We start from the raw sequence: 25210 nt of genomic DNA, 5'->3' as shown, positions 1-25210 counted from the left end.
GTCTGTCTGACCTCTGCCCCCTTGGAATCACCTTGTATAGATGTGGAGTTGGGTTCCTTTCCCTTCTGTAGCTGGAGGTCAGAGCCCCCCCACCCCGCCCACCTCCACCATTTACTCAGTAACTAAAGACAGTACAGCTATTTGTTATTTAGTCTTTTATAGGCAGGATAAGAATATGACATAGTTCAAATAATGTAGCTCTTGGCTTGCCAAAAGGTAAATATTTGTTAAAGGTAGAAAATGATTATTAATGTTGAAAACAAATAAGCAAAACAATTTGGATATTTTATTGACATTGCCTTTTTAATTTATAGTTGGTTGAAAACAGATTCGTCTATATTGATAATTCAATTGTATTTTGGCTTATATGATCTATAATTATCTATGTGCATGTAAACATAACACTCTTTCTACAAGGTAAGCAAAAATAGTACAATACTAAATGATCAATATAAATATGAACTCTTTTTTTTTTTTTTTTTTTTTTTGAGAGCGAGAGCGAGAGCGTGAGCGAGAGCGAGAGCGAGAGCGAGAGCGAGAGCGTGAGCGAGAGCGAGAGCGAGAGCGTGAGCGAGAGCGAGAGCGAGAGCGAGAGCGAGAGCGTGAGCGAGAGCGAGAGCGTGAGCGAGAGCGAGAGCGTGAGCGAGAGCGTGAGCGAGAGCGAGAGCGTGAGCGAGAGCGTGAGCGAGAGCGAGAGCGAGAGCGAGAGCGTGAGCGAGAGCGAGAGCGTGAGCGAGAGCGAGAGCGTGAGCGAGAGCGTGAGCGAGAGCGAGAGCGTGAGCGAGAGCGAGAGCGTGAGCGAGAGCAAATATGAACTCTTATATACATTTCTGACATAGGAGACTTCTTATAATTACCTCATGGTGGGATGTGAAACATGTAATACAGTCAATTTATAGGACAGTTATAAACCAATAATCAAAGATAAAATCACAGGAACATTTTGCCCCTCTAAAGGTTTTCAATGGCAGTGAGTTTGGTTTCTGAGTTTTGGAAAGGCAGGTCTAAAAAAGAACCCCAAAGCAACAGGCGTTTCAAATGAACAGTCTCGTCACTGCTCAAGTGAACGCAGACACACGGTTGTGGTTAATGTGCCCAGTTCTGCTGGGTTCCACAAGTGTCGTGCTCGTTGCCTGCGGTGCTGGGCGTATGTTTTTGGATACAATTACAGAGAGATAAAGTTTAGGAGGTCAACAATTTTTATTGAAAAGTGAAATCTGTAAAACTGTCCTAACAGACACTGATGAGCGTCTGTGACTATGAAGCCGCTCTGTTCTCGGCGCTGGACCTAGCAGAGGAAGGGGAGGAGTGTGCAGATGTGTCAAGGCCAGGGCACATTGCTGATCTCAGCTCTTGAGCTGCTCCCTTCCGGCAGGCCCCGTGGTACACATGGGAGCCGTGGGGTAAAGAGTTTTGACAGGTTGGAAAGCCCCTAGAATCTCCAAGGGCTCGGAGAGAAGGTCATGGAGGATTTCCCGAAAGCCCTGCTGCTGAACAGAAACCCAGCCTCAGGGGTGGGGAGATGGCGCCGGCCCCACTGCATGTGGGTCCACACAGGGCATGTTCCTCTTCCCATGCACTCAGCAAATGAACGGTGAGCCCACCGATCCTACCAGGAAAGCCAACAGACTGCCCGAGAAATTTGGTTATCTGCCATTCATGGGGTTTTGTTACTAAAGTATTTGAAAAATCCAACAAAGACTGGTTTCGGAATTGGGATTTTGTGTGTGTGTTGTGTGTGGTTCTAGGTATATAAAAATACATTTTACATAAATGCCTATTGGTTAATACGGTTACTTGATTGTCATCTGGAAAAGAAAAAAGCATAAAGAATGCACCTCTCGTTATTATGGGTAAGAGAGCTCTGCGTGGGTGAGGCAAGAGCAGATCTAGGCAGTGCTTTTGCAATGAGCCTGTGCCATGGAGAGCCCGTCAGTGAGCCACCGCCACTCGGGTTTGCCCAATGAGCTGTGACGGTGGGAGGCGGTGCTGCAACGGCCAGCTGTTCCTCCGCAATGGCTGTCAACGAGGCCCGCTTGCGTTAAGTGCATTCTCTCAGCAGTCAGTAATACTGTAGCTGCTAACAAAGGGCTGTAGGTTTATGTGAAATGTCAGAATTAAATGGCCACTTAACAGCACACAGGTCAGCAAAGAAGAATCTGGATGGCTTATCACACTGCAATAGGTGAGACGCCTGTATTCTCATAAAGGGGGGGGGCCTTCTGAAGTGCTACAGGACACTACTCTGCCAGTCCTGTGGGTCATCAGAGACCTGTGCAGTCACGACAGGAATGGAACGCTGCGTCTCTAGTGTTTACCACAAACCCAACGGAGCTGGTGATCGCTCTGAAGGTCAGTCAGGTCTTCGATGGTTCTCCAGCTGCACTGGCAAGCATATGCCCGGGCGCCTTTCTTCTGTACCAGCTTTGTTGTTAATTTCTGGAATTCTGGCATGTTGTTCCTAACAGGAAAACAGGGAGGCTTTAGTGTCACGGTGGTGGTCAGTGTTTCATGGTTTCAAGCCAAACCATATGGGCGTGGCAGTTGCCGGAGTATCTTGACAGCATCTCAACACCAAACCTCAGTCCCTCTCATCCTGATAACGGAGATGCTTCCATGTGCGCTTTCTGGAGGGGCTTCCTTGCTACTCAGGAATTTTTTTGGAGGCCAATTTATTAGAGATTCTGTTGGACACAGCCACCTCAGCACTGAGAATTACTGATCCGTCCTAGTAGAGACGATGGGATATGGCAGCAGAGAGGGAAGGATGGTGGTTCGTCTCCCACCTCGGCCAGAGACTCACGGAGCATCTGCCGCTATGGGATTTCACAAAGCCTGCACTATGGCAACGAGCGGCGGTGCAGCAGGCAAGGAGAGAACTGGCTCCTGAAGAATAAGCCTCCGATATTTACATTTACCCTACGACGCCGGAATTTTTAATTTCAGGAAAAAACATTTTTGTTTTTCTTTACTTTCATAGTTTTCAATATATTAATTAAATTAATTATATTATTTGGATGCGATGAAACATCACGCTCGGCGTTAATAGGGTTAAGGGAAAAGTGGCTGCTACTTTTATGTGATGAGCTCATGTTGCGTCTTTCGTTTTCTTTCAGGATCTGCTGATTGACTACCAGCAAGAAAAATAACTGCCCGTGCTGAAATACATGTCGGTAATGCTAAAAGAAATTAACGAGGTGGCGGGACCCTCACAAAAAATGATCACTGGTACGGGCGCAACTGTGTTCCCCAAATGAGTCAAGTTTCTCACCTTGAAACTGTAGGTGCGATTCTGTTTAGAATTAGGAGTTTTTTGGGGTGGCTAATGAACTCACCGATATAAGCAAAGTAGGGTAGGTCTTTAATCATAGATCTGAGTTATTAAAAAAAAACAAAAACCAGATTAGATGGGGGAGATGCCAATGAAAAGACACTGGGAAGAGGCAGCTTTAAGCCCAGCAACTCCGAGGGCTGCGGGTTACTAGCAGCTGAAACACACGAAGAAAATATGTCTAGCCAGGCCTGCAATTTGGCCTTCTAGCCTCCTGAACGGTAGGAACATCAAGTTTTGTTATTCAAAGTCACATACTGTGGGATTTCTTTTTAAGGTAGCACTAAGTAACTAAGAAAATAGCCACTTAATTTACTGCCATTATTAAAAAAAAAGACCCACCTATTGAAGTGAATTTAACTGACTAAAAATAGATTTATTTTCATGATAAACAATGTATAACATTTTATGCAAACATTTCATGGCTGAATAAACATGGAAGAGAAGCAAAGTGATGAAAAAGCGAAACGAAGAAACTTCAAATGCTCAAGCGGAGATCACAGCGTTTGCTATCCGGTACTCCATGTCTCCGTAGACCGGCTCTCAAGTGCCCTCTGGTGGTCAAGGGGCACCACGTTCAGTACTACATTACACGGATTGTGGGTAATTTGGAAGCTGGACCCTAACAGAATCTGGAAGATTTCTACGCCAATTGTTTGATTTCAGGAAACTGAGGCTCTGACCAGCTAAGCACTTACCTGGCTGTCATCCTAAGGTTATGGTGAGTGGGGAGGAACAAGTATAAACAAAACTAAATTGTATCAGGTGAAAAACACTAATCTGTAATATAATTTGACAAATTTAGCATCTGATACCTAACTGAATCCTTCATTTGGGATGGGAGGAATAAGATCATGAAAAGCCAGAGAACTCATATGCTTCAACTGCTTTTAAAGAAGCACATACTTAAAACATAATCTCATTAGTTCCCACAGAAAAATACATGAATAGTTTGAAAACAGAAGCATCTGACTTATTGTGCCTGGGGGGTGAATCATGTATTCATTTTCTAGAAAGTTCTAGAACTTGTCTAAGCTCTCGCACACCAGAGCTCCTTTGTGTACGCTAGGTTAGCCTTCGCCCCTCATCTATAAAAGGACAATCACACCACATGGCACAGTGTGTTTTCTGCTGGGCCTTCAGTGGCACCTGCAAACTGTAAAACGTGTTGGTTACCACTCGTTCTGGGTTTCTCCCAGTGATGCCTCTTCCCTCTGCCCCCATGTTTCATTTCCTCTCCTCTCTCTCTTTCAGCTGACCACTCTCGCTCACAAAACCAGGCCACCAGATGCGAAAAACCACGAACGTGCCAGCACCCAGTCTCTCACCTCCTTCCCCCAGGCAGAGGTGTCTGCCCCCCTCCTTTCAAAACTTGCTTTCCATCAGCACTCTGGGCTCCATCAGCTCAGTTCTTCCTGTGCCCTTCCCTTTCCAAGCCTTCCATCTTTCCCATTCCTCCTCTTGTGGAAACATCCAAGCATCTCCCTTCTTAACAAAGTTCTTGGTGACGCATTCCTTCCTCCCTGAGCTTCAGAGGCACGGTTTCAACAGCGAGTTGGACAGTAGCCTCCTCCCGTATATGAACACAGACCTCGTCCTTCAATTTCCTCTCGCAAGGGCTCATCTCAACTCCCAGCGACCCTGTAGGACAGCGTAGAAGGGCCCTTTTGGGGGTCTGAGACTTTAAATCTTGGCGGGAGTAGACTGTGGTCCCCCTGGATTAGCACATCTCATTCATCCGTGTGATTCTAAACGGGCCTGGTTTCCACACAGGGACTCTCTGAGGACGTCAGATGGACTCACCTCCCTGAGCCTGTAAGAACACCTTCCGAAAAGAGTACACAGCTCCATCTTGTCTGTCAGGCTAATTCCTAACGATACACCAGGACTCTGCGAAGCCTTGCCTGATGCTTCAAGGCAGAGCGTCCCCATTTGACGGTTGCCACTCTTCTTTCTCGTAGCCCTACGACGCTACCGAACTTGTTGCCAGTCTCGTTCCTGTCCACGCACCCTGCAGCCCCGTCCGACTCATCTAGCGAGCCCAGTCTCCAAGAGTACGTGGCCGCTGGATACACGAGTGCTCGTCTGCGCTATACAACAAATCGAATCAATGATTGATATTCTGATCCTGGCCACTCCATTCTCTCATCTCCCACCCATTTTCTAAAGCACCTCGAAGGCAGAGGGAGTATTTTTGACCTATTTAAGTAACTATTTGTTTCTGTCTGATAATGTAATAACTCTTCTAGTTGTCCTTGTTTGACTACAAGCCAGTTTTGATCTCTTTTTAACGCCAGGCCTCCACAAGCCAGGAGTAAACCACCTGATGTTCTCGGTGAGTCAGGCACTGAGAGGTCCTCGTCCCACAGGCTCTACGCACTGTGAGCGGACTCGATACCCATGCTCGATGCCCCTGCTTCCGGGTGCCAGTTTCCCGCTGTCCCATGCTGGCTTTAGCACGACGGGCAGCGTAGCCTGCGGCACAGACAAAACCTCCCTGCCGTCGAGCCGATGCCGATGCACCGCCACCCTACAGGCCAGGGCAGACGTGTCCCCCGGGGTTTTTCTGAGGCTGCAGCTCTTTCCCAGAGTAGGAAGGCCCTCTTTCTGCCACGGAAAGGTTTCCAACAGCTGACCCGGCGGTGAATAGCCCGACACTGATTGTCATGGATAGGGGCTATGCTTGAGGGGCCCTGGCTGGGAGGGTGAATTCTAACCGCACCACGACTGCTACGGGAAGAAGCTTGAAGCCAGAGACACTGAAAGGGGTTGGGAAGAGAGACCTCATCCTTTTCTTCCCACTCTGGAAAAGTGCTCCACTATATTCTGAATACTTGACTCTGAAAACATAGTCTTGGTTGAAAGCTAGGTTTGGGATACTAAAAAGCACTATCTACATTTTTTATAAGTTCTATTACGTCCTAACACAGTTTTTGTCTGAAATGTGCAGTTCAAATACATTTGGTAATTGAAAACACACCTTACAAGCGTTCGGTAAGTGTGTAAGAATGGACACATTACAAAAATGTAAGTATGACACCATTATCGACCACAACACGGAAGGCAGACCAAGCCGAGGCCTTGCAGTTCCTACTGCAGCAGGTGCCGGGACGCACGGGAAGGAAGTGCTCACCTGCAAGGTGAGAGCAGGGTGGAGGGAATCGCGGAAGATGAGAGAGATGGCGTGTTCACAAGGAGAGAATGGTGGGAAGTGACCCGGAGGGAAAGAGCCTGTGCTCTTTAAAGGTCTCAGGGAAGGGGGGCATGGATTAATTTGGGGCTGTTACAATCTTGTGCGCATGAGAGTGTATTGAGGAAAGACCAGGCTGGATGACAGACAAAAAAGGGCTGACCCGGGAGGGTGGTGAATGGCAGCTGAGGAGCGTGGGCACCGTGCCCGGCGCAGAAGAGCGCTGGGCAGGGGCATGGCACACTCGGAGCTATGCACCGAGAAAGCGCCGAACTGTCGATGGAAAGATGATTAGAAAGGGAGAGGCTGTTGACAGAAAAATCAGCGAAGAGGCTGTTGCCACCCCCTTAGCCAGCAAAGTCCTTCTGCAGGCTGAGAGCAGACAGACACAAAGGAGACGGGTGTCGAGGTGCAGTTCACACAATGTGCCTGAGTCCACCAGGACACATTTTAACAAAGTAAGACATATAAAGCTGTTAAAAAGAAATACAAAGCTGTACCGGGTACAACTTTCAGAGTGAGATTCTTTAGAAACATACCTGAAAAACAAGTAATCACATGATGTGTCCCACATACAGTCATTGTAGCTTACTATCCTGAAATCACAGGCGATACAGCGCAGGCGGTCACAGGCTCTGTTAAAGAACAAGAATGGAACACAGAAGATTGTGTGCTTGAATATGGTAATTTTTCCATACTATGTAATTCTTATGTCATGTATTAGAGATTACTGAATAAACAGAAAAGTAAAGATTAACTTGATTTTAATGAGATTAACCAGAATTGATACATATCTAATCATCTAGAAATAAAAGAAAATAAAGGATTATATTTCTTTTTTCATGCTGTTTTCTTTTTCCCCTAACAGTTTTATAGACACATAATTTACATATCATACAATTCAATAGTTCAGTCATCAAGGAGCAGTGTACAGTGCTTGCCACATTGATTGTAGAGCCTTGTCCCTGTCCCCGTGGTGAACTCGCCTTTAAAGTGAGTTGTGCAATCACCATCCGTTCTAGTGCTCCCTCCCCGACCCCTGCCTTCATCATTTACTCCACAAAACCCCTTCCCCTCCATACCACACCCCTAGGTCACCTGCCTCCCTGTATCGGCTATCATTATACATCCACTCTTCCTGTGCTCCACAGCGAGGGGACCCAACAGAAAACACAACACCTACAAAAGCGCATTAAGGCGGTGAGGATAAAGTCATGACAGCAGAAAGATAAATAGCGAGTAAAGAAAACAAAGGATTTCTAACATACCAAAGGAAAACAATAAAAAACAAGTGATAATACGGAAGAAGCCATTTTCGAGGCACAGCTGAGCATTTATACTAAAGGACTAATTACATGTTTAAAATGTCAGATTAAGCTTTTTGTGTGACCTTTACTGGGATCTTGCACACTGATATATATATGTATGTATGTATATGAACACGTGTGTGCTGCCCTAACAAACTGAGCAAAATGGATTGGGGTATTCACATGCCTTCCCTGGGATTCCGTTTCCCGAGCTGCTAGGAGGGGCGACAGCACACGAGAACCCATACAGCTCACTCAACATATTATGAGAGCCTCAGGAATTGATGTTGGTAAAGTACTCGCTACATGGACGTATATCTTTGACATGTATATATTCTAGCCAATAAAGTTAGCAAAGCAGTAGCACTATCATACTTTTGGGTGGTTATGAAAATTGTGATAGCAGTTTGTGAAAAATCCGGGCTTTCTTTTATAATTATGCCTCGCTGTGACACTAGCAGCCAGGAACACATATGGAAGAGTAACGGCACGGATAGAAGGCATGCATTTCAGGACTGTCACTGCAATATTGTCGACCTGGCAGAAACAGTGGACACCACCTGAGACCTATCGAAAAGTGGGGTGGGGAGGGGGGATGAATGGCATGCAGCACATAGGGGCCTTCCAAAAGTTTATGGACATTTTTAATTGTTTAAGTTTTTTTCTCTACAAACACGTGGAAGTCGCCTCTTTCCTTAAAGTGCCCTTTTTGAATTATTGATAGTATGGAATATTAGGCAATTAATAAAGAAAGAGAATGAATTAGATTTAACCAGTGACCTGACGCCAGGTATGAATTCATCTACAAAGTGAGCTGCTACTTTTATAGAAAGCAGTCCTCTCAATGCCTGTGTGGGTGCATGTAGTTTGTAAACACTCTGAAGACCAATTCAGAACTTGCACGGTCCACACTCCACAGCTGGTTGCCTTGGGAGCAAGAGGACTGGAAGGGAGGGAGCTCTGGAGATGATTATTTTTCCTCACTATATGAATTTTTTGGATTCTGGTTTTACTTTTTAAAATTTTAATACACTTATAAAATTAAAATATAATGAAAGAATAAAACTAATTTTTAAATTTCCCATTATTTTCCTCTAAAATTCAGGTATGCTAACTTCAAAATGGCAACTACTTTTTTTGGCCCTGAAAGTCTGCATGAGAATAAATGCCTTATAGTTCTAAAACGCCATTATTAATCACTGCAGTAACCAAACATTTATAAAATATATACATAGCATACACAAGTCCACATCCCCTCCCTTCCCCCAAATTGCTAGCAATTTATGAAGTTGGATTTGTTCATGTGGAAACACGGCGCAATCACATTTATACACATTGAAATTGAGATTTTGAACGTACAAGTCAGGAAATGCGGAATGATGGTTCCCAAAGCTGCCATAATGCGCTTTCTTATGCATATGTAGTTTATTACATGATTGCACCACGTGTTAACTTTAATGCCTTAATACACATGTGCAATTTCGCTGAATTATTGCTTTTGTGGGACTATAATTTTGAGTTTCCTGACATTTTTTATGTGTAAAATCTCAACCATAATGTTAAATACAGCTTTTTAATTTAATTTAAAATTTAGTAGTTTATTCAGATCTATTCACACTACCACATTTTCCTACAAACACCATCCTTTGAGAAAAGTAAAACTAACTTGCAGCTAAGAAATCATTCTGCTATTACAATCCACTCTATTAGATCATAATTAGTACCAGTCTACGGAATAATCCAGTCTTGCAAGTAGTTTAAATAATTAGCAGAGTAAAATTTGGTTTGCCTTAAAAATACCCCACTTGTCTACCATGTGCCACTTAGCCATGCCACCACACTTCCTGCAGCTACTCTTTGTCCTTCCCACCAGCCCGGGGCAAGGCTCTCAAACCACTCCGTGTGACCCGACCACCAGAGCTTTACCCAGAAGTCAAACAACAACAAAAAATAAATAGAAAATAGGCAGAATATGCTCACTTCCTTTATGCCCCGAGCCTGCAAACCAGTGCTTATTTCCAAGGTTTAATGTATTTCTCTTCCATCACTACGTACACAAAAGCATGTCTAATATAAAAATCACTGCAGGAGTAGTGAATTATTTAATGTGGCTCCGCTAGTAAAGTCCCTAACTCCCACCAAATCACCTTTCCCGGCATGGGTCTGGGAATAAGGTGGGGGAAGATGCTGACAAGATCCACCTGTGAGTGCCATCCTGCTGGGTATAAAATGAGCCGTCTGAGAAACAGGAGGAAGGAGCGCATTGCCAGCAACGCCAGGAGCGGAGGGCGTCCTCTGGGCCTCAAGTTCCTGAGCAGTGAACCTCCAGGTGACAGCCTTGCAATCAGAGCAGCAGCAGCAGCAGCAGCAGCAGGAACCAGACCATGGACCAGAGTAAAGCACTTCCCAAACCATGAAGCAAAGTTGACACAAGAGTCCTTTGTGCAGGAAGCTCTGGCTTTTGAAGTGGGGGTTTCTGGGGGCTTAATTGGTGAAGATATAGACTTGCTGACCCACTGAAGTGGAGCCGAGCACCTTTGGGCGCAGGCTTACTGGAGCAGGTGCCCTCTGGGCTTGCAGACTCCTGGCAGTGGAGCTGAGTGTCTCTGGGTTTGCAGACCCACAGAGCTTGTGCTGAATGAGCTGCCTGCCTGCCTTTGGGTCGAGGTGCCCAGCAGAGAGGGGTGCTCCTCTGGGCATGTACTAGCAGACCTGGAACTGTGCAGCCTGTCCTGGAAAACAACTACCCTGAATCTTCCTCACTGGCATCACAACTGTGGCCTCCCTGAGTGAACACCTTCATTATGACTTTGGTCTTTGAGTTCCGTGTAGCGACTGCAATGAGTATTAGAACCCACATAGAAATTACAGAGCACCAAGTCAGCACACTCACGATTCCAATGAGAGGGACACTGTGAGGTAATTTCCTCTCTAGCGTGGAGGAAATACAAATACGAGGTGTCTCCAACACCACAGCTGCGTTCTTGTCCAGCTGATAGAATCTTTATAATAAACTTGAAGATGTTTTGAGTGAGCATGTCCAAAGCACAGCCAGCACTGTACCCAGCTACTGTGGTTCCCGTGAAGTCCTACCAGGTCCGCTTAGTGCACTGCACAGGGGAGTCTTGCTGTTTGGGCAGAGTTTGAAAACAGCGGGCACTGCACTAGCAAAAGCAGGAAGGTGTTTCCGTCTTTCATGTATCACGTGGCCTTCTAGAAAATGGTAAACGAGACACTATAATGAACTAGGAATCAAGTCATACATTAGAGCTCTTGCTTTGTAATAATGTGTAATTATCAAATTATACTATTTAAATTATAGCTTAATTGGTGACATTGGGACTGCCACACGAATCACTGAATTCTATCCATTATCTCTTCTTATTAGATCTAAAATCTGACACCTTGCCCATCCTTTTTCCAGGACCACGGCAGGATTGCCTGCTGGCCAGCGCGTTGAGAGTGAATGCCAGACAAATGGGGCGGGTGCTCACAATCACCTCTCACCGTGAGCCTAGAGGGGAGCGAATAGGGCGGCGGGTGGTAACTGGGGCAGTGCTGCTGTGACTCACTGGTGAGTGGCCGAGCCTTGGACTAGAGGAGGAGAGTTCTAGAAATGAATGGAGGGGTCCAGCTGAGTTGACTAAATGAACTCCAGTGAGCACCACAAGATTATCTTCTTTTCTCTGGGCTAGTGGCTCTCAACCTGTGACCCTTTCACAGGGGTCACCGATTCATAACAGTAGCAAAATGATAATGATGAGGTAGCAATGAAAATAATGTTATGGCTGAGGTGGGGGCACCACAACATGAGGGACTGCATTATAGGGCCGAGGCATTAGGAAGGTTGTGGGCAGCTTGAGGCTCTAAGACTTTGTCCAGACAGTGTTAACACGCGGTAACCCCATTCATTTACAGCACTCCCAGTAGGCAGCACCCTGGGGATCCAGACCCGCTTTTGGTTGCCTGGCGATCCTGGTGTAAGACTTCTGTAGCCTCTCAGTTTCACTGAGGTCTTAAAGCCCTTCCTTCCAGGCTTCTAGACACTACGATAACCTTCAACGTCATCTTTGCTAGATCCCTCGTCTCGCAAACAACAAAAGTTTTCCTTCCAGTCTCCTCGGTATGTATTCTTGTGTGTCAGTAGTTTCCTCCATAAACATGTAGGCGGCAACGAGCACAGAGCTTTCGAAAAAACTAGCCAACCATATAACTTAGATGAGCGGGCCTCTGCCTAAACTGGAACCCCAATGACAAGACAGCAGAGAAATGACTTGCTTAAACCCAACTTTCCTCCCACACCCTGCGATGGGGTGCGCTGGGAGCTACGGTGCTGAGACAGGCTTGGGGTAGGTGGCGTCACAACCTTAAGAATGTCCCGACAGAGCTCTTGAGTGGGAACATGGGTGAGGAAGTAGGGAAGAGACCAAAAAAGAAGGGCTTCTAGTTTTGAAATATGTAACTGGGTAAAACCACACGTCCACGACTGAGAACATTTTTGGGCCACACACCTGTAGCTTCCCATGCTGACTTGGCCAGCAGTGCGGGCAATGAATCTTACAGCTAAATTGCTAACTCCTAAGAATAATAAACATTTCAATAAAGTCTTCTTAGGCTGGATAATAAAATATGACTTTCATAAAAACAGATTTATGCCAGGATGATAAGAACAGCATTTTAACAACGAGGCATCAGTGGGTGGGTGGGGGATCTAATCAGTAGAAGACATTTCTGATATCCTACCTCTGTGAGATACTTGTTCCAATACCACATGGAGTAGCACTTCCACCAAGGTACACTGGGCTGCAACTAGATGTGTCCAACAGACGGGAGAAAGTGAAATTACAACAAAAAGAAATACGAGAAGTTAATTTCGCCTCAGTGACTGCATGTCCTTGTAATCAAATGGTGTATTTCCCCTCGCGAGCCACGTGTTTCAAAGAAGAGCCATCTATCCCCGAACACTGCTTTATTAGCTCTCACACGTGCGTGCAGGAGCTTGCACGGAGTTAAAATGAGTCACAGAAAGACGTGTTTGCCAAATAAGGTACGGGGCAAAGTAAATGCTGAGGAATCTAACAGAACATTAATTTTGAGAAGCTGTCCACCTTTTTTTCCTTCCCACAGAGCAGAAAATTATTTACACTAGCAATAATCTCCCGTTCAGATTCTTTTGCCCGACGGGGTGGCAGACCACAAGCATTCTGAAGGTACTGCTAGTGCCCTCTTGCAGGGAAGCCGGCTGGGCTCTGCTGGCCTATGTCACTGTCGTTTCAATGGGAACAAAACCTACTAGGCCAGCTCATACTACTACGTCTGCTTACTAGCGTGTCTGATTCACCACGGCAATCTTCACTTACCTCTTACCAAGGCCTTGAATGGAACCTTTGACAGGCACGCCAACCGAAGATTTAGATTTTAATTTCTGTCAAATAAACAAGAAAAGACCAAATATAACTTTAGAGAATTGTAACACAAACACGAATATTCCTTATTTTATCTTAGGAATGAAAAAAAAAGTGCACAAACTGGTTTACATAAAAATCTTGGTGGCATCATTAAGTTCCTGCAATAAAACATTGATCAAAACCTTTTAAAGGCAAAAAGGAAGTAAAATTCCCTGAGGAATTTGCAATTTACTCTGCTAAGTTTTCGTCTGCAAAACTGATATACTGCCATTATTAGCAGGCTAAGATTTAGAGTCCTTTTATAATCTTCAGTTAATACCAGAATTCAGTGATTTAATATGAAGGACCTGCTATTTAAAACTCCATCCTGGAAAAATTCAATTGAGGAGGGAAAGAAAATCAGACTCATTTTTAAAGGCTGTGAGTGGTACTCAGCGGAACTAAAAATAAATGAACCAACCGCCTGGGTAACTTCAAGAATATTAACTGGGATCAAATGGAAGGGTATCAGCCAGTGGGCGTCCAAAGAAAATGCAGACCTCCTGAGCCACGGCCGTACAGTAGTTCCTACACGGGGGCACCACAGCAGCAAAGCATTAGTAAGTGCGAACCGGTATGTGGCACCAACAACACAAACCAACCACAGACTAGCACCACTGCCGAGACGAGGAAGTGGAATGGAGGAAAGGCAATTTAAACTATGCAGGAACACGTGGGCTAGAAAACGTAATGGTGGCAAAAATACGTCATTTTACCATTTCTCTTCACTCCTTGTGGAGCAGAACTGGAAAGCTTTCTGGTGCATGCATTTTCTCGTGTGCATCCATCTCTTTTTTGTTTGGGGGAAGAAGTTTCACGACCATGTCCTTCTTAAATCTACGCTTACGTGGAGGACTCCACACTGGCACACGGTGACCTCTGCTGTTGGTCCCTGGGCTTCCTTGTGTTGGGGCGAAGAACAAGGGGCTGGGGGGCAGTCTGCCCTCTGAGGAATTAGCTCAACGGCAAGCAACTAACAGCAAAAAGCACAATATGGACATGAACCAGCCAATCACAGAGATCCTTTTTCCCTGCTCATTCAATACCGAAAAGCAATGGGCTGTCAATATCTAAGAGGCTGTTATACTGTTTTCTGGATTTTTAATAAAAGTGATATAAAGATCAAAAAAATTAAAATATTGATGCAATCATACAACACCAAGCACATACCAATGATAAAAAAAACATGTCTTCAATCTTTTAGAAAAGCACTCTTATAAATATAAGCCAGCAACTTCATCTGTGAGCTTTTGCTCTAGCACTTTTTCTAATTTTCATTCCTCCTTAGAAATGAACAGCAAAATGCAGAGTTTCTAATATTTTATTTTTTACAATTCTAAGTAGAATTGATTCTTAGAAGAACTGCTCAGAATTCAGAGGGCTATAGATAGACTTGTGGCTTCTTTACATTTTCAGACTATGCTCAACCATACATCTTGATATAATGCAAGAATTACTGCATTTTTTTTACATTTTATTAGGGGCTCATACAACTCTTATCACAATCCATACGAATTAGTGCATATTTATATCGCTTGACTTACAAAAGATTTTTTGTCAAAGTCAGGCTCTTCAAAGATTTCATTAATAAGACTGTCAAGATCGTCTGCTTTTTTAAATGTGTCTGTCAATCTGAAAAAGAAAAAAACACCTGCAGCTTAGTAGCAGCTAAAGCAACCGGTATCAGAAGAGCTGTGTTTAAATAAACCCTTGTTAGAGTAGCAAGAGAACGATGGCTACGACTGCACCTTACCTCCCTCACCACCCACCCGCCCCACTATGGACACAGCCTAAGCTTCTGAGACAAGCATAGTGTATGAGGTACAAATTTACATATACTTTATTATGACATACTGAAAAATAAAGCATTTAAAACTAAACTTTATATGCAAGAGAAAGTTGAGTACGTATTTTTCTAAATTTATCAACCATTTATTCAGAGAAAGCAAAATATGCACAATATTAAGTAGAACTCACTATGATAAATGCATAATTTTAACCAGTCTAATTTTTTCTTAAGGGTTCCATTGTAAGTAACCATATCTCTTAGAGGAGTCAAAGGTTATGTAATCTCATGACCACACCAAAATAAACAGAAAGGAAATAGGTTATTTGCAGAATACCACATATACTTCTTATCATTTGCAGGAAAAGCTAGGTAGCAAAAGAACAGTGACATAAACTGCTACATAAACTGCAGAACGCCTAGGTAATAAAAACCAAAGTGCCTGGCACACAGTCAGTGCTGACTCCTGGCACCTTCCAGAGCAGAGAAGAACTGCTGCTCCCTATGGTCAAGCTTCACAGAAGCGGACGGCCACCTCCCTCACAGGAGGATCTGGGGAGTCTGAACCTTTCAGTAGCAGCCCAACAATGAACTCACTCCACCCCCAGGACGCCTTCTCTGTAAGTTAACATTCACTGAGTGCTATGGTGGTTCCACATTGGACTGGGGACTGCAGGGTAAGCAGTTCAAGGCCAAAGGTGTTCCGCGGAGAGAGATGAGGCTTTTTCTAGTTTTCTACTCTGTCCTATAGAGGCACTAAGAGTTGGAACCGTGACGGTGAGTTTTTGAGTTCTAAATGGATTGGCTCTAACTTACATCCACTGAAGGCCTAGATAAAAGGGCTTCTCAAACCTCAGAACCATGGACCTCTTGGGCTGGATAATTCTTTGATTGGGAATGAGGCGGGTGGCTGTACGGTGCAGAGGGTGGATAATCACTGGATAAGGAGCAGGGTGGTGTAATGGGGAAGTGCCTGGCAGTGTGAACCCACCCGCTGTTTCTCCTGAGAAAAGACCTGGTGATCTTCTCCAAGGAGCACAGCCCGAGAACAGCATGGGCAGTTCTGTTCTTCTCAAGAGGACCCCTAGAGTCAACTTGGCAGCTAGCAACAACAAAAACAACCCACTTACTGGTGATTTACTGTGGAAATGAGTTAGAGAAAAAGACGGTAAGCATTTCATTGAGAATTTATTGAAAATTTAAAGGACAGTGTCATGCTCCTTTGTTGTTGGTCTTTTGATGTTGCAATAAATAATATTAATCAAATGTTTACAAGCCGTCATTGGTTCCTTCCCTAACTCTGCTTCTTAAATTTTAATCTTGATTCCAAATAAAAGTTTCTGCTGGAAGTAAAAGGTATATATATATATATATATACAGTTAAACTTATAATTAAATGTGATAAGCATATATAAATAAGATGGATCTTGGATGAAAACAGAGAATACCAGGAATATCTGTTTTATTGATTATCAATGGTGTTCGACTCTGCGAAGCATGACTATGGATAACGCTCCAACGAGCGGACAACGGGGCAGCTAATTGTTTGCAGACCCAGAGGCATTCGGTTGAGCAGGACAAGGGCGTCCTGCTTGGTTTAAAATTAGGTAAAGTGTGTACAGGTTTGTATCTTTTTGCCAGGAGAGGGTTTCAAAAAGTTGGTGGGAAAAAAATGGAATGAAAAGGTAATGGAATTTTTCGCAAACTTTTGGAATCCCCTTATACTTATTCAGTCAACATGCTGAGCAAATAATCTGAGAAGCCGGACTACGTGAAGTAGAAAGGGGCACCAGGGCTTTGGGAGAATCCATCAACATCCTGCTCTGTGCAGAGGACACAACGTTGCCTGCTGAAAGCCAAGACCTTTAAAGCACTTACTGATGAACATAACACCAAGCACTGCAGCTCTTTATGGACTGCACCTGCACACGAAGAAAACGAAATTCCTCACAACTGGACTAATAAGTCACATGACAAACGGAGGACGTATTGATCCTGTCAAGGATTCCATTTGACTCGGATACCTAATTAATGCCCTCGGAAGCAACAGCCGCGCAATCACCTGATGTACTGCATTAGACAAAGCTGCGACAACAGCCAACTCTACAGTGTTCAAACACAAACCAAGATAGCACTTTCAGGTGCAGGCGACTCACGTCACGGTATTTTCAGTTGCTTTACCTGCATGCAAGCTGGACACTGCATAGGAAAGACTGAAGAAGAATGTATTTTAATTAAGGTGTTGGTGAAACTGCCATGAACTGCCAGGGAAATGAACAGAGCTGTCTTGAAAGTCCCACCAGAATGTTCCTGCAATGGGTGTGGGTGAGACTTCGTGTCGTCTACTTTGGGCACGTTCTCAGGAACCAGTATCTGGACAAGTACATCATGCTCGATAAAACGGAGGAAGACGCAAGGAGATGAGCTGACACAGCAGCTGCAGCGGAGGCTCAAATGCTGCCAGGACTGTAAGGACCAGGCCATGTCTCCTTCTTTTGCATGCAGTCGCTGTGCTTCAGAAGAGACTCTCTGGCACCTCGTTAACAAGAACAACACATATAAAAGCTTTGGAAGCGGAGACCTGGCTTTACATTTAATGTTACTATATCCTGGTAGATTCAGCCATGTAACTTTGGGCAATTATATTTTTCTTGGTCAGAGAAATGGGATAACAACAGCATGCATCTCTTGGGTTGTGGTGGTGAAATTAGTGCATATCAAGTACTTAGACTCAGTAATGTTGGTTATTATTTAGCTATTATCTAGGAGGTTATGATATTATCTTTAAATATTCCCATCTGTTTCATCCTGAACCACTTTACTCCGATTGCACTACCACTCAACCCACATCAGTCTTTCTTCTTTTCTTTCTTTAACCAATCACATATTTCTCTTTATCATTTTGAAGACTTCAACAAATTTCATGTGTTTTGCCCTGTTGCATTAGTAGTTGTTTCTGATATCCAGATGTAGCATGGTCATGGTCATTTATTTTATTGTTTGCAGAACCATCATTTTAAGAGGTAATTCCAGTATTTTATTCTTATAAGGGAAAGACAGAGGCTGTATTGCTATACAATTGTCTTAAATTGGTCCCTGGCTTTTAAATATCAATTTTGGCTCATGGCAAAATTTTAATGTCTGATATGAAATAAATACTAGGTAGGGATCAGATTTGGTTTAGGGCTTTTGTTGCTTTTTTACATAATTTATCATTACTACTACACTGCCAGATGAAAAACAGATGATAACGTTTAACATATAAATGACAACAGCACTGGTTGGCTGCAGCTTTTATAAATACAATACTGAAACACAGGGCACATTGAATAGTGAGATGGTGTTATGGACTGAATGGTGTCCTTTCCACCCACCCCTCCCCCAACCCCATATGTGGGTGGAATCCTTTTGGGAAATAGTCTTTTCTTTTGTTATGTTAACGAGACCATGACCAGGGTAGTGTGAATCCTAAATCTAATCACTTCTGAGCTACAAATAAAAGCAGAATAGACAGATACACAGAGGGAGGAGAGAGACACGGCATGTGGGGAACTATGGAAAAGCAAAGGATTGTCAGATACCAGAAACTAGGAGCGAAGCTCACAGAAATGGAAACGGCAGCGGTCCTGGTTTAAACCTTTGCCTCTAAAATTGTGAGGACATACATTTCTGTTCTTTAAAGCTACCCACTTGTGGCATTTCCCTTATGGCATGAAGGACCCCCCCCCCCCAAAAAAAACAACAAACACCCCTGGATGCTATGCAGTCAGTTCTCACTCATAGCATCTTATAGGGCAGGGCAGAACTGCCCCTGTGAGTTTCCAGCAGTGTAACCCCTTATGGGAGCAGTAAGCTTCGTGTCTTTCACAGAGCGGCTGGTGGTTTCGAACTGCCGGCCTTGCTGTTCTCAGCCCAATGCATAACCACTTCGCTTTTAATTGGATCTATATTTATTATTTTTAAAATGCTGGCTAGCACCCAACTGATTTTTAGAACTTCTTTTCTGCACTCTGTTCCTTGAGGATGAATTTTTATAAACAGACAAAGGTCACTGGAATTAAGTCTGGTGAGTAGGGCAGCACTGAAGTTGGTTAACACCTTGGGAAACCACACACCCACACAAACACCCATAAATATAGGATTCTCTTGGGTTGTTCCTAAACTGGGTCCGTGTAATTCCAAGCGTTTGCAAAATGTTCTACACCGTGAGGCGAGCTCCCAAAGGATGCTGCAGTCCTCTCCCACGTCCGCACTTTGAGGGAACGTCAGCTAAGGCAAAAACGGTTTCCTTTGGGGGCGGGGGAGGGACGGGGGGGTGCAGTGAGAAGCGGGAGACCTAGGAAGATATTATCTTTCACCTATTTGAAACGTAGTGTTTTGGTTCATGAAAGAAGAAACGTCCCCAACGACGTCTCTGGACGCTGGGAATCCTCGCACCCTGGCGGAGGGCTGTCGGGGAGAATGCAGGTGGTGGGACCCATCCGATGCTCCCCAGAGCGCCCCCTTCTCTCGTGACTCCCCGGTCACCAGTGCACCCCGATCAGGTCAAACCCCCCCGCAAGCCCGCGTCAGCGCCGCGGTCACAAAGGAAACGGGGGCCGTTTCCGCACAGGCCAGGGGCGGCGTACTCGGGTCGGGCGCAAAGGGACGGGGTGCCCGGCGCGGGCGCCCTCCGGGGGGAGCGGACCAGGCGCTCGGGCTGACGGGGCGGGGGAACCCCGGCTCCGCTCACGAGGCCTTCTCGGGGCCCAGAAGGGGGGGGGCGCTCACCCCGCAGCTCCCGAGCGCAACCCCGGCGGCGGCAACTGCGGGGCCAGACTGGGGGCGCTGCAGGGGTGCGCGGCCCCGCGGGTGCGAACTCCGAGCTCCCCCCGCGGGCGCGCGGGCGCGCGCGGGCCGGGGCACGTTTCTGGGCGGTGCGGCGGCGGAGGGGCGGCGACGGGGCCTGGAGCGACCTTCCCCGGAACGGCCCATCCCTCCCGCCGCTTAACCTGAGAGGGTCGGTCGCCTCGGCTCCATTCCGGTCGCCGCCGCGGGGGCCGCTGCAGCCTTTGGGCTGCTGGGCCATGCCCGGCCTCAGCGGGTCCGGTCTGCAAAACTTGGACTCGACCTCGTCCAAGAGCTCGTCCAGATCCTTCGCCATCTTGAATCGTCGGGCTCCCTCGCCGCAGCGCCCGTGGTTGCCAGGGGCAACGCGCAGGCCGGCAGGTCGCGCGCGCGCCTCCTCGTGGGCCCTTGGTCCTGCGCATGCGCGGGCCGCGCCGCCGGCTGCTCCCGGGCGCCCTCCCCCCCTCGCCCCCAGTCCCGTTCGCGGGAATGTTGTGGCGCAAAAGGACCCGGCGGGGCTCGGGCGCCCTGGGGAGCCCCTCGGAGCTGTTCGTTCCTGGGTGGTTGGGAGTGTTTTTGTTGCTCTTTGTTCTAGCGTGTCTGCCGTCTGTCGACCCGTCTCCCCCTCCTGGACCTAAATTGTAAACGCAGTCACGAAACTCCCTGTCCCCTCGTCCGCGCTCTCCCGGCCTTTGCCGTGTCCTCGGTGTGTTTCGGTCATTTGTGAGTTCCCTAAATAATCTGTGGAAAGGCAGCGGACGAGTTTCGGAAACGAAAACAAATGCCGGTGAGGTGTATTAAAAGATCACCCTTCCGTAGTCGGCAGGATTCGAACCTGCGCGGGGAGACCCCAATGGATTTCTAGTCCATCGCCTTAACCACTCGGCCACGACTACTGCTGGTGAGGCTTTTGGCAGTGACCGTCTATGTAGACTCTACGTAAGTGCATTTGCAGTCTGGAGAAAGCCTTTCAAAGCGGTTCTGTCTGGTAATAGGAAATTGGTATTTTACAGCACGAACAGTCTCAGCTTTTGAAGACACAGCGGATCTGCGTCAGCCTGGTTTTTCAGCAAAGAAAACGCAGGTTGATTCAGTTTTCCAACCGTAGAATCGGGAAAGCAGCGAGAGAGGAAGGCAAGTGCTGAGGCTGCTTTACACCTACCTGCACGGTGACTGAGCCTTCTTTAGGGTAACAGTGATGAGTCCACAGACCAGCATCCAGGCCTTGCTAGCACCACTGCTCCTCTGACCAGGACTCCCTTTGAAGTGCCAATACCTACTGAGTTAAATTCACTCTGCCGGTCTGCTGCTGCTTGCCATAAAGCCACTACTTTGGAAAGTACAACAAAAGGTGCTGTCATGACTAGTAGTCCTAAAATACTCCCAAGGTATCACCTGTGCTTTGAGTAGTTCTAAAAGACGGTAGGCCAAAAGTTGGTGTCTTTGGAAATGCTGAAGATTTATGTAGTTTGATCCTGACGATTTATTTAGTAACTTCATTTATTTGACTTGTAAGTTTTGAAAAATAATTTTAAATGTCCTCAGAGACAGGAGCTGGCGTCCTTGATACCTGCTAGAGCTCATTGAAATTTTCATCAATTATGTGAGCTAGTTGTTAAACACGGTCATTATGAGAAATTAAATGATATAAGCTTACATTTGAAATAAAAGCAAAGGTAATATGCAACACTCCTCACATCCAGTTGTTTCACTGAAATTTATACTGTTTAGGTTATTCCCATGAATCTTATCTGGTGGAAATACTATATATCAATGGTATGCTATTGAATATCTCTTCTTAATTTCCCATTCCATTATGTCACTTGAGTACCTTGAAATCTCATGGTTGATGTATTTATGCCAGGGAAATTGGCACATGGTACAAATTATGGGGTTTTCGCCTTAGGAACACATGGATTGCTAAACATTTAGCAGCACTCCGGTAAACGCTACCGTCAGAATAACGGAATATTCTCAGGAAGGCAACTCAGAAAAAGCAACACCAAATGAAAACTAAGACCACTGTTGAGCAGGAAACCACACAATATGTTAAAATTCTAATGGAAAACTGCACTTCTTGGGAGAAGAACCACAGCAACCTGACAGGTAGATGGAGGGAGGAGTTAGGAAGACCTATTGTGTGTGCGCGCATGTGTATATAAGAAAGCTGCCTTAAAATGAGCATATGGTTGATCCTGTTCCCTATAGATTCAGACATTCCTATTTTCTCTATTTCTTCCCGCAATGGCATCAGTCCCTCTCATACCTTCCTCTGGTAGCATCTGGTCATAGGGGGACTTTATCCCCTGGCTCTGGATTCAAAATGTTTGCCATAAGCCTGAATTTTTGGCTTGGCTGTATTAATTTGGTCATTTACTTTGCCTTGACAGCTTTCAATGTATAGAAAATAACCACATCCCCCCCTGCAGCTCTTTTGAATTTTATATATGAAACCAAAGGTGGGATTGTGGGATATAGAAAGACTTTTCCCCAGCTTTGTCTCCTCTAAAGATACGCCAAACCTTAGAGGCTGTTTGCCAGCACGTGCTGGGAGGTCAGATACTTAGAGATATTCTCCCTGTAGGCATTCAGCCTTCAGACTACTGTCTGGTCCACTGTCGGTGGGCTCACACCTTACTGATAAGGATAGTAATTGTTCCCATGGAGAGCCAGAGAACAGGTGAAACCTGCTCAGTGACATCCAAAGTTAGGCTGCAGTCTGAAGCTAGGATTTGCCCATCTTGTCACATGTGTACTTCCAATCCTCCCCCTTCCTATTGTGGGTATATCCCTAGATCTTCCCCTCTTATTACTGTATTACCGATAGTACAACCCTTTCCTGTGATGTATGTCTTAACCTGTAATTAGGGGGCTTGAATGCCCCCAAAAGATATATGAATATTGGTTAGAAATAAATCTCTCTCCCCTGACCTCTCTCCCCCTCCTCCTTCCCTGCTTCCTCTCCCCTGCCATTCCCACCTTCCATATCCTTATGTGGACCACCAAGCAGGGCTGAGGTGAGCATGTTACCATGCAAAGAAAAAGAAAAGAGTTTAGTGGTGAGAGTGGCAATACTGGGAGGGTGGAGGGAATGTGGGCTAGAAAGGGAGAACTGATCACAAGGATCTATGCATAATGCCCTCCCTGGGGGGCAGACAACAGAAAAGTGGGTGAAGGAAGACGTTGGACAGTGTAAAACATGACAAAATAATAATAATTTATAAATTATCAAGGGTTCATAAGGGGGTGGGTGAGGAGGGAGGAGAAAAATGAGCTGACACCAAGGGCTCAAGTAGAAAGCAAATGTTTTGAGAATGATGAGGGCAAAAAATGTACAAATGTGCTTGACACCATGGACGTACATATGGATTACGATAAAGAGTTGTACGAGCCCCCAATAAAATGATAAAAAAAGAGCTTTATATACAAGAGCAATTGAATATTGAGAAAACATCTCAGCCCAGCCCAGAGCAAGTCCATAAGTCTGATATTAGCCCATATGTCCTAGACCAATCTATAAATTCCTCTTCAGACTCATGCAACACATGGAATGACGCTGCATGCAGGAAGATCACAGGCAAGTGGCTGGGAAGTCTTGTGGGTCCAGTGGCAGTGGAAGCATCTCAGCACTGGCAGGGATCTCAATGTGGCTCGTTTAGTTCCAGGGCTCTAGTGTAGTTCTGTGTGTCTTCTCAATAGGAATATCTCGCAGTGACTGTATCTGTGTCCGGCCTCCAGTGAGCTATTTATCTCTGTGGCTCCTCCAGATGAGGTCATCAATCTGTGACCTGATTGACAGGCTAGACTCCACCCCTCTATTAATACTGTTTTCTGTTTACAAGATCCCTACAGCAGCTCCGCTAAAGACTGTTATTCCGTGCTTGGAAGTCAGCTTTGACTCAGCAACTCTGTGGTCCACAGAAGAAAACTCTGTCAGGACTGTGCCATCTTCACACATGCTACGTTGTTGCACATTGTTACAGCCCTGTGTCCATCCAACTTCTTGACAGTCTTCCTCTCTTCACTGGCCTTCTGCTTTGCCAAGGATAATGTCCACCTCAGACTGGGTTCTCTAGAGAAGCAAGACCAGTGAACCTAAATAATATATATAATTATACATATTATACATAACATAATTATATGTGTTATACATGTAAATAAATATATATTTTATATATATTCATATGCATACCCAGAGAGATTTTAATCAAAGAAATGGCTCATCTTTCTATTTTTGATCTTTCTCCATTAGTGATTTTTTTTCCACTAGAGCATTGCCTCTTGTTAAAATGCAGTAATGCATTTTTACTGTCAGGATTACATCTTAGTAGATACTAGTTTTCAAGGTTTGCCAGTAGTTTCCTAAAAACCAGAGTAGATGATATTCCTTGGGAGGAATAATAGGATTGGGGGTGGGAGAAAGAACCACATTTATGGGGGGATGTAATGGGATATTGTTGATTTCACTTGTTGGGATGAGCTGTGTAACCATATTCGGTGTGCTTCTTTAAAAACAAGCAAAAAATACAATTAAAAAAATCCTTCCCGATTCCTTCCCCCTCACACCTAAGTTAAAGATTGGTCTGAGTGGCTACAGAAAACATTTTTCAAAAGGAGAAAAAGTAAAGCAAATGGACTTGAACTTCAGTGACATACAAGTTCATTTCAAACATATGGAGGGAAAAAAGAGTGGATTTCTTGGAGAAATATAATATCTGTGATAACGTTTGGCAGGTGGAAGAGAGAAGGGGACAGTAGATTCTGAATCCAGTGGATCATCATAGTGGGGATCCAGAGATCTCAGAAGAATCTGACTGGGTGCCGTTGTGAGAAAGAGAAGATATTTTTGCATTTCAAATATTGGAAAAAGGAGGAGCTGAATTCTGAACACCAACAGTTAATCTGTGGTTAACTGTTTTTTTCAGGTTGATCACAGGGCTGACCTTGGGGAAGGTGACTTATTTTAAATGCACTAGGCCTGGGACATGGGTCTGTTCTCATTGGAGGAGGTCTTTTGGGGATCCTTCCATTACTGTCATACAGGGCTCTGCCGGCATCGCGGGTTATTAAGGTTCGCAGTTCGAACCCACCAACTGCTCTGTGGGAGAAAGTTGAAGCTTTCTGTTTCTCTAAAAGAAGCCTTAGAAGCCCACAGGGGCAGTTCTACTCTGTCCTATGGAAACATTAAGAATCAGAACCGACTGAGTACAGAACACAGTGACTACTATTACTGTCCAGGACCCGCTGGTTTGCATTTTATCACGTACCTCATCTTTCCCCACCTTCCCATTTAATTATTAAAAAAATTCCCTATATCATGTG

The 25210-nt window shown here is 45.2% G+C and overlaps 1 protein-coding gene and 1 non-coding gene across 2 annotated transcripts; both read right to left on the bottom strand.

Annotated features, from left to right (window-relative positions):
* Nucleotides 1-868: 868 nt before the first annotated feature.
* CFAP418 (cilia and flagella associated protein 418) lies at nt 869-20246 on the bottom strand. Its single transcript, XM_075549467.1, has 6 exons — nt 20053-20246; nt 14820-14907; nt 13189-13253; nt 12572-12637; nt 7061-7156; nt 869-2461 (listed from the first exon to the last, which is right to left on the bottom strand). The coding sequence occupies exons 1-6, from the start codon at nt 20202-20204 to the stop codon at nt 2308-2310; spliced, it is 621 nt and encodes a 206-aa protein (XP_075405582.1). The 5' UTR covers nt 20205-20246; the 3' UTR covers nt 869-2307.
* A 456-nt stretch (nt 20247-20702) lies between these two features.
* On the bottom strand, nt 20703-20784 carry TRNAS-AGA (transfer RNA serine (anticodon AGA)). Its single transcript has one exon. It is a non-coding gene; the product is annotated as a tRNA-Ser (tRNA).
* Between the last annotated feature and the right edge of the window lie 4426 nt (nt 20785-25210).

This window comes from Tenrec ecaudatus, chromosome 5 (assembly GCF_050624435.1).
Source record: "Tenrec ecaudatus isolate mTenEca1 chromosome 5, mTenEca1.hap1, whole genome shotgun sequence".
NCBI classification, from domain to species: Eukaryota; Metazoa; Chordata; class Mammalia; order Afrosoricida; family Tenrecidae; genus Tenrec; species Tenrec ecaudatus.
Note: the sequence above shows the minus strand (reverse complement) of the source record. Positions and strands in the feature narration are given on the sequence as shown.

Excerpts from the sequence above, each read along its gene's own strand:
- CFAP418 (XM_075549467.1), bottom strand. The coding sequence starts at position 20,204 with ATGGCGAAGGATCTGGACGAGCTCTTGGACGAGGTCGAGTCCAAGTTT. Across the intron at positions 14,908-20,052 it reads GAGGCGACCGACCCTCTCAG|ATTGACAGACACATTTAAAA; the intron begins GTTAAGCGGCGG and ends TTTCTTTTTCAG. Across the intron at positions 12,638-13,188 it reads ATTCAAGGCCTTGGTAAGAG|TTGCAGCCCAGTGTACCTTG; the intron begins GTAAGTGAAGAT and ends GGACACATCTAG.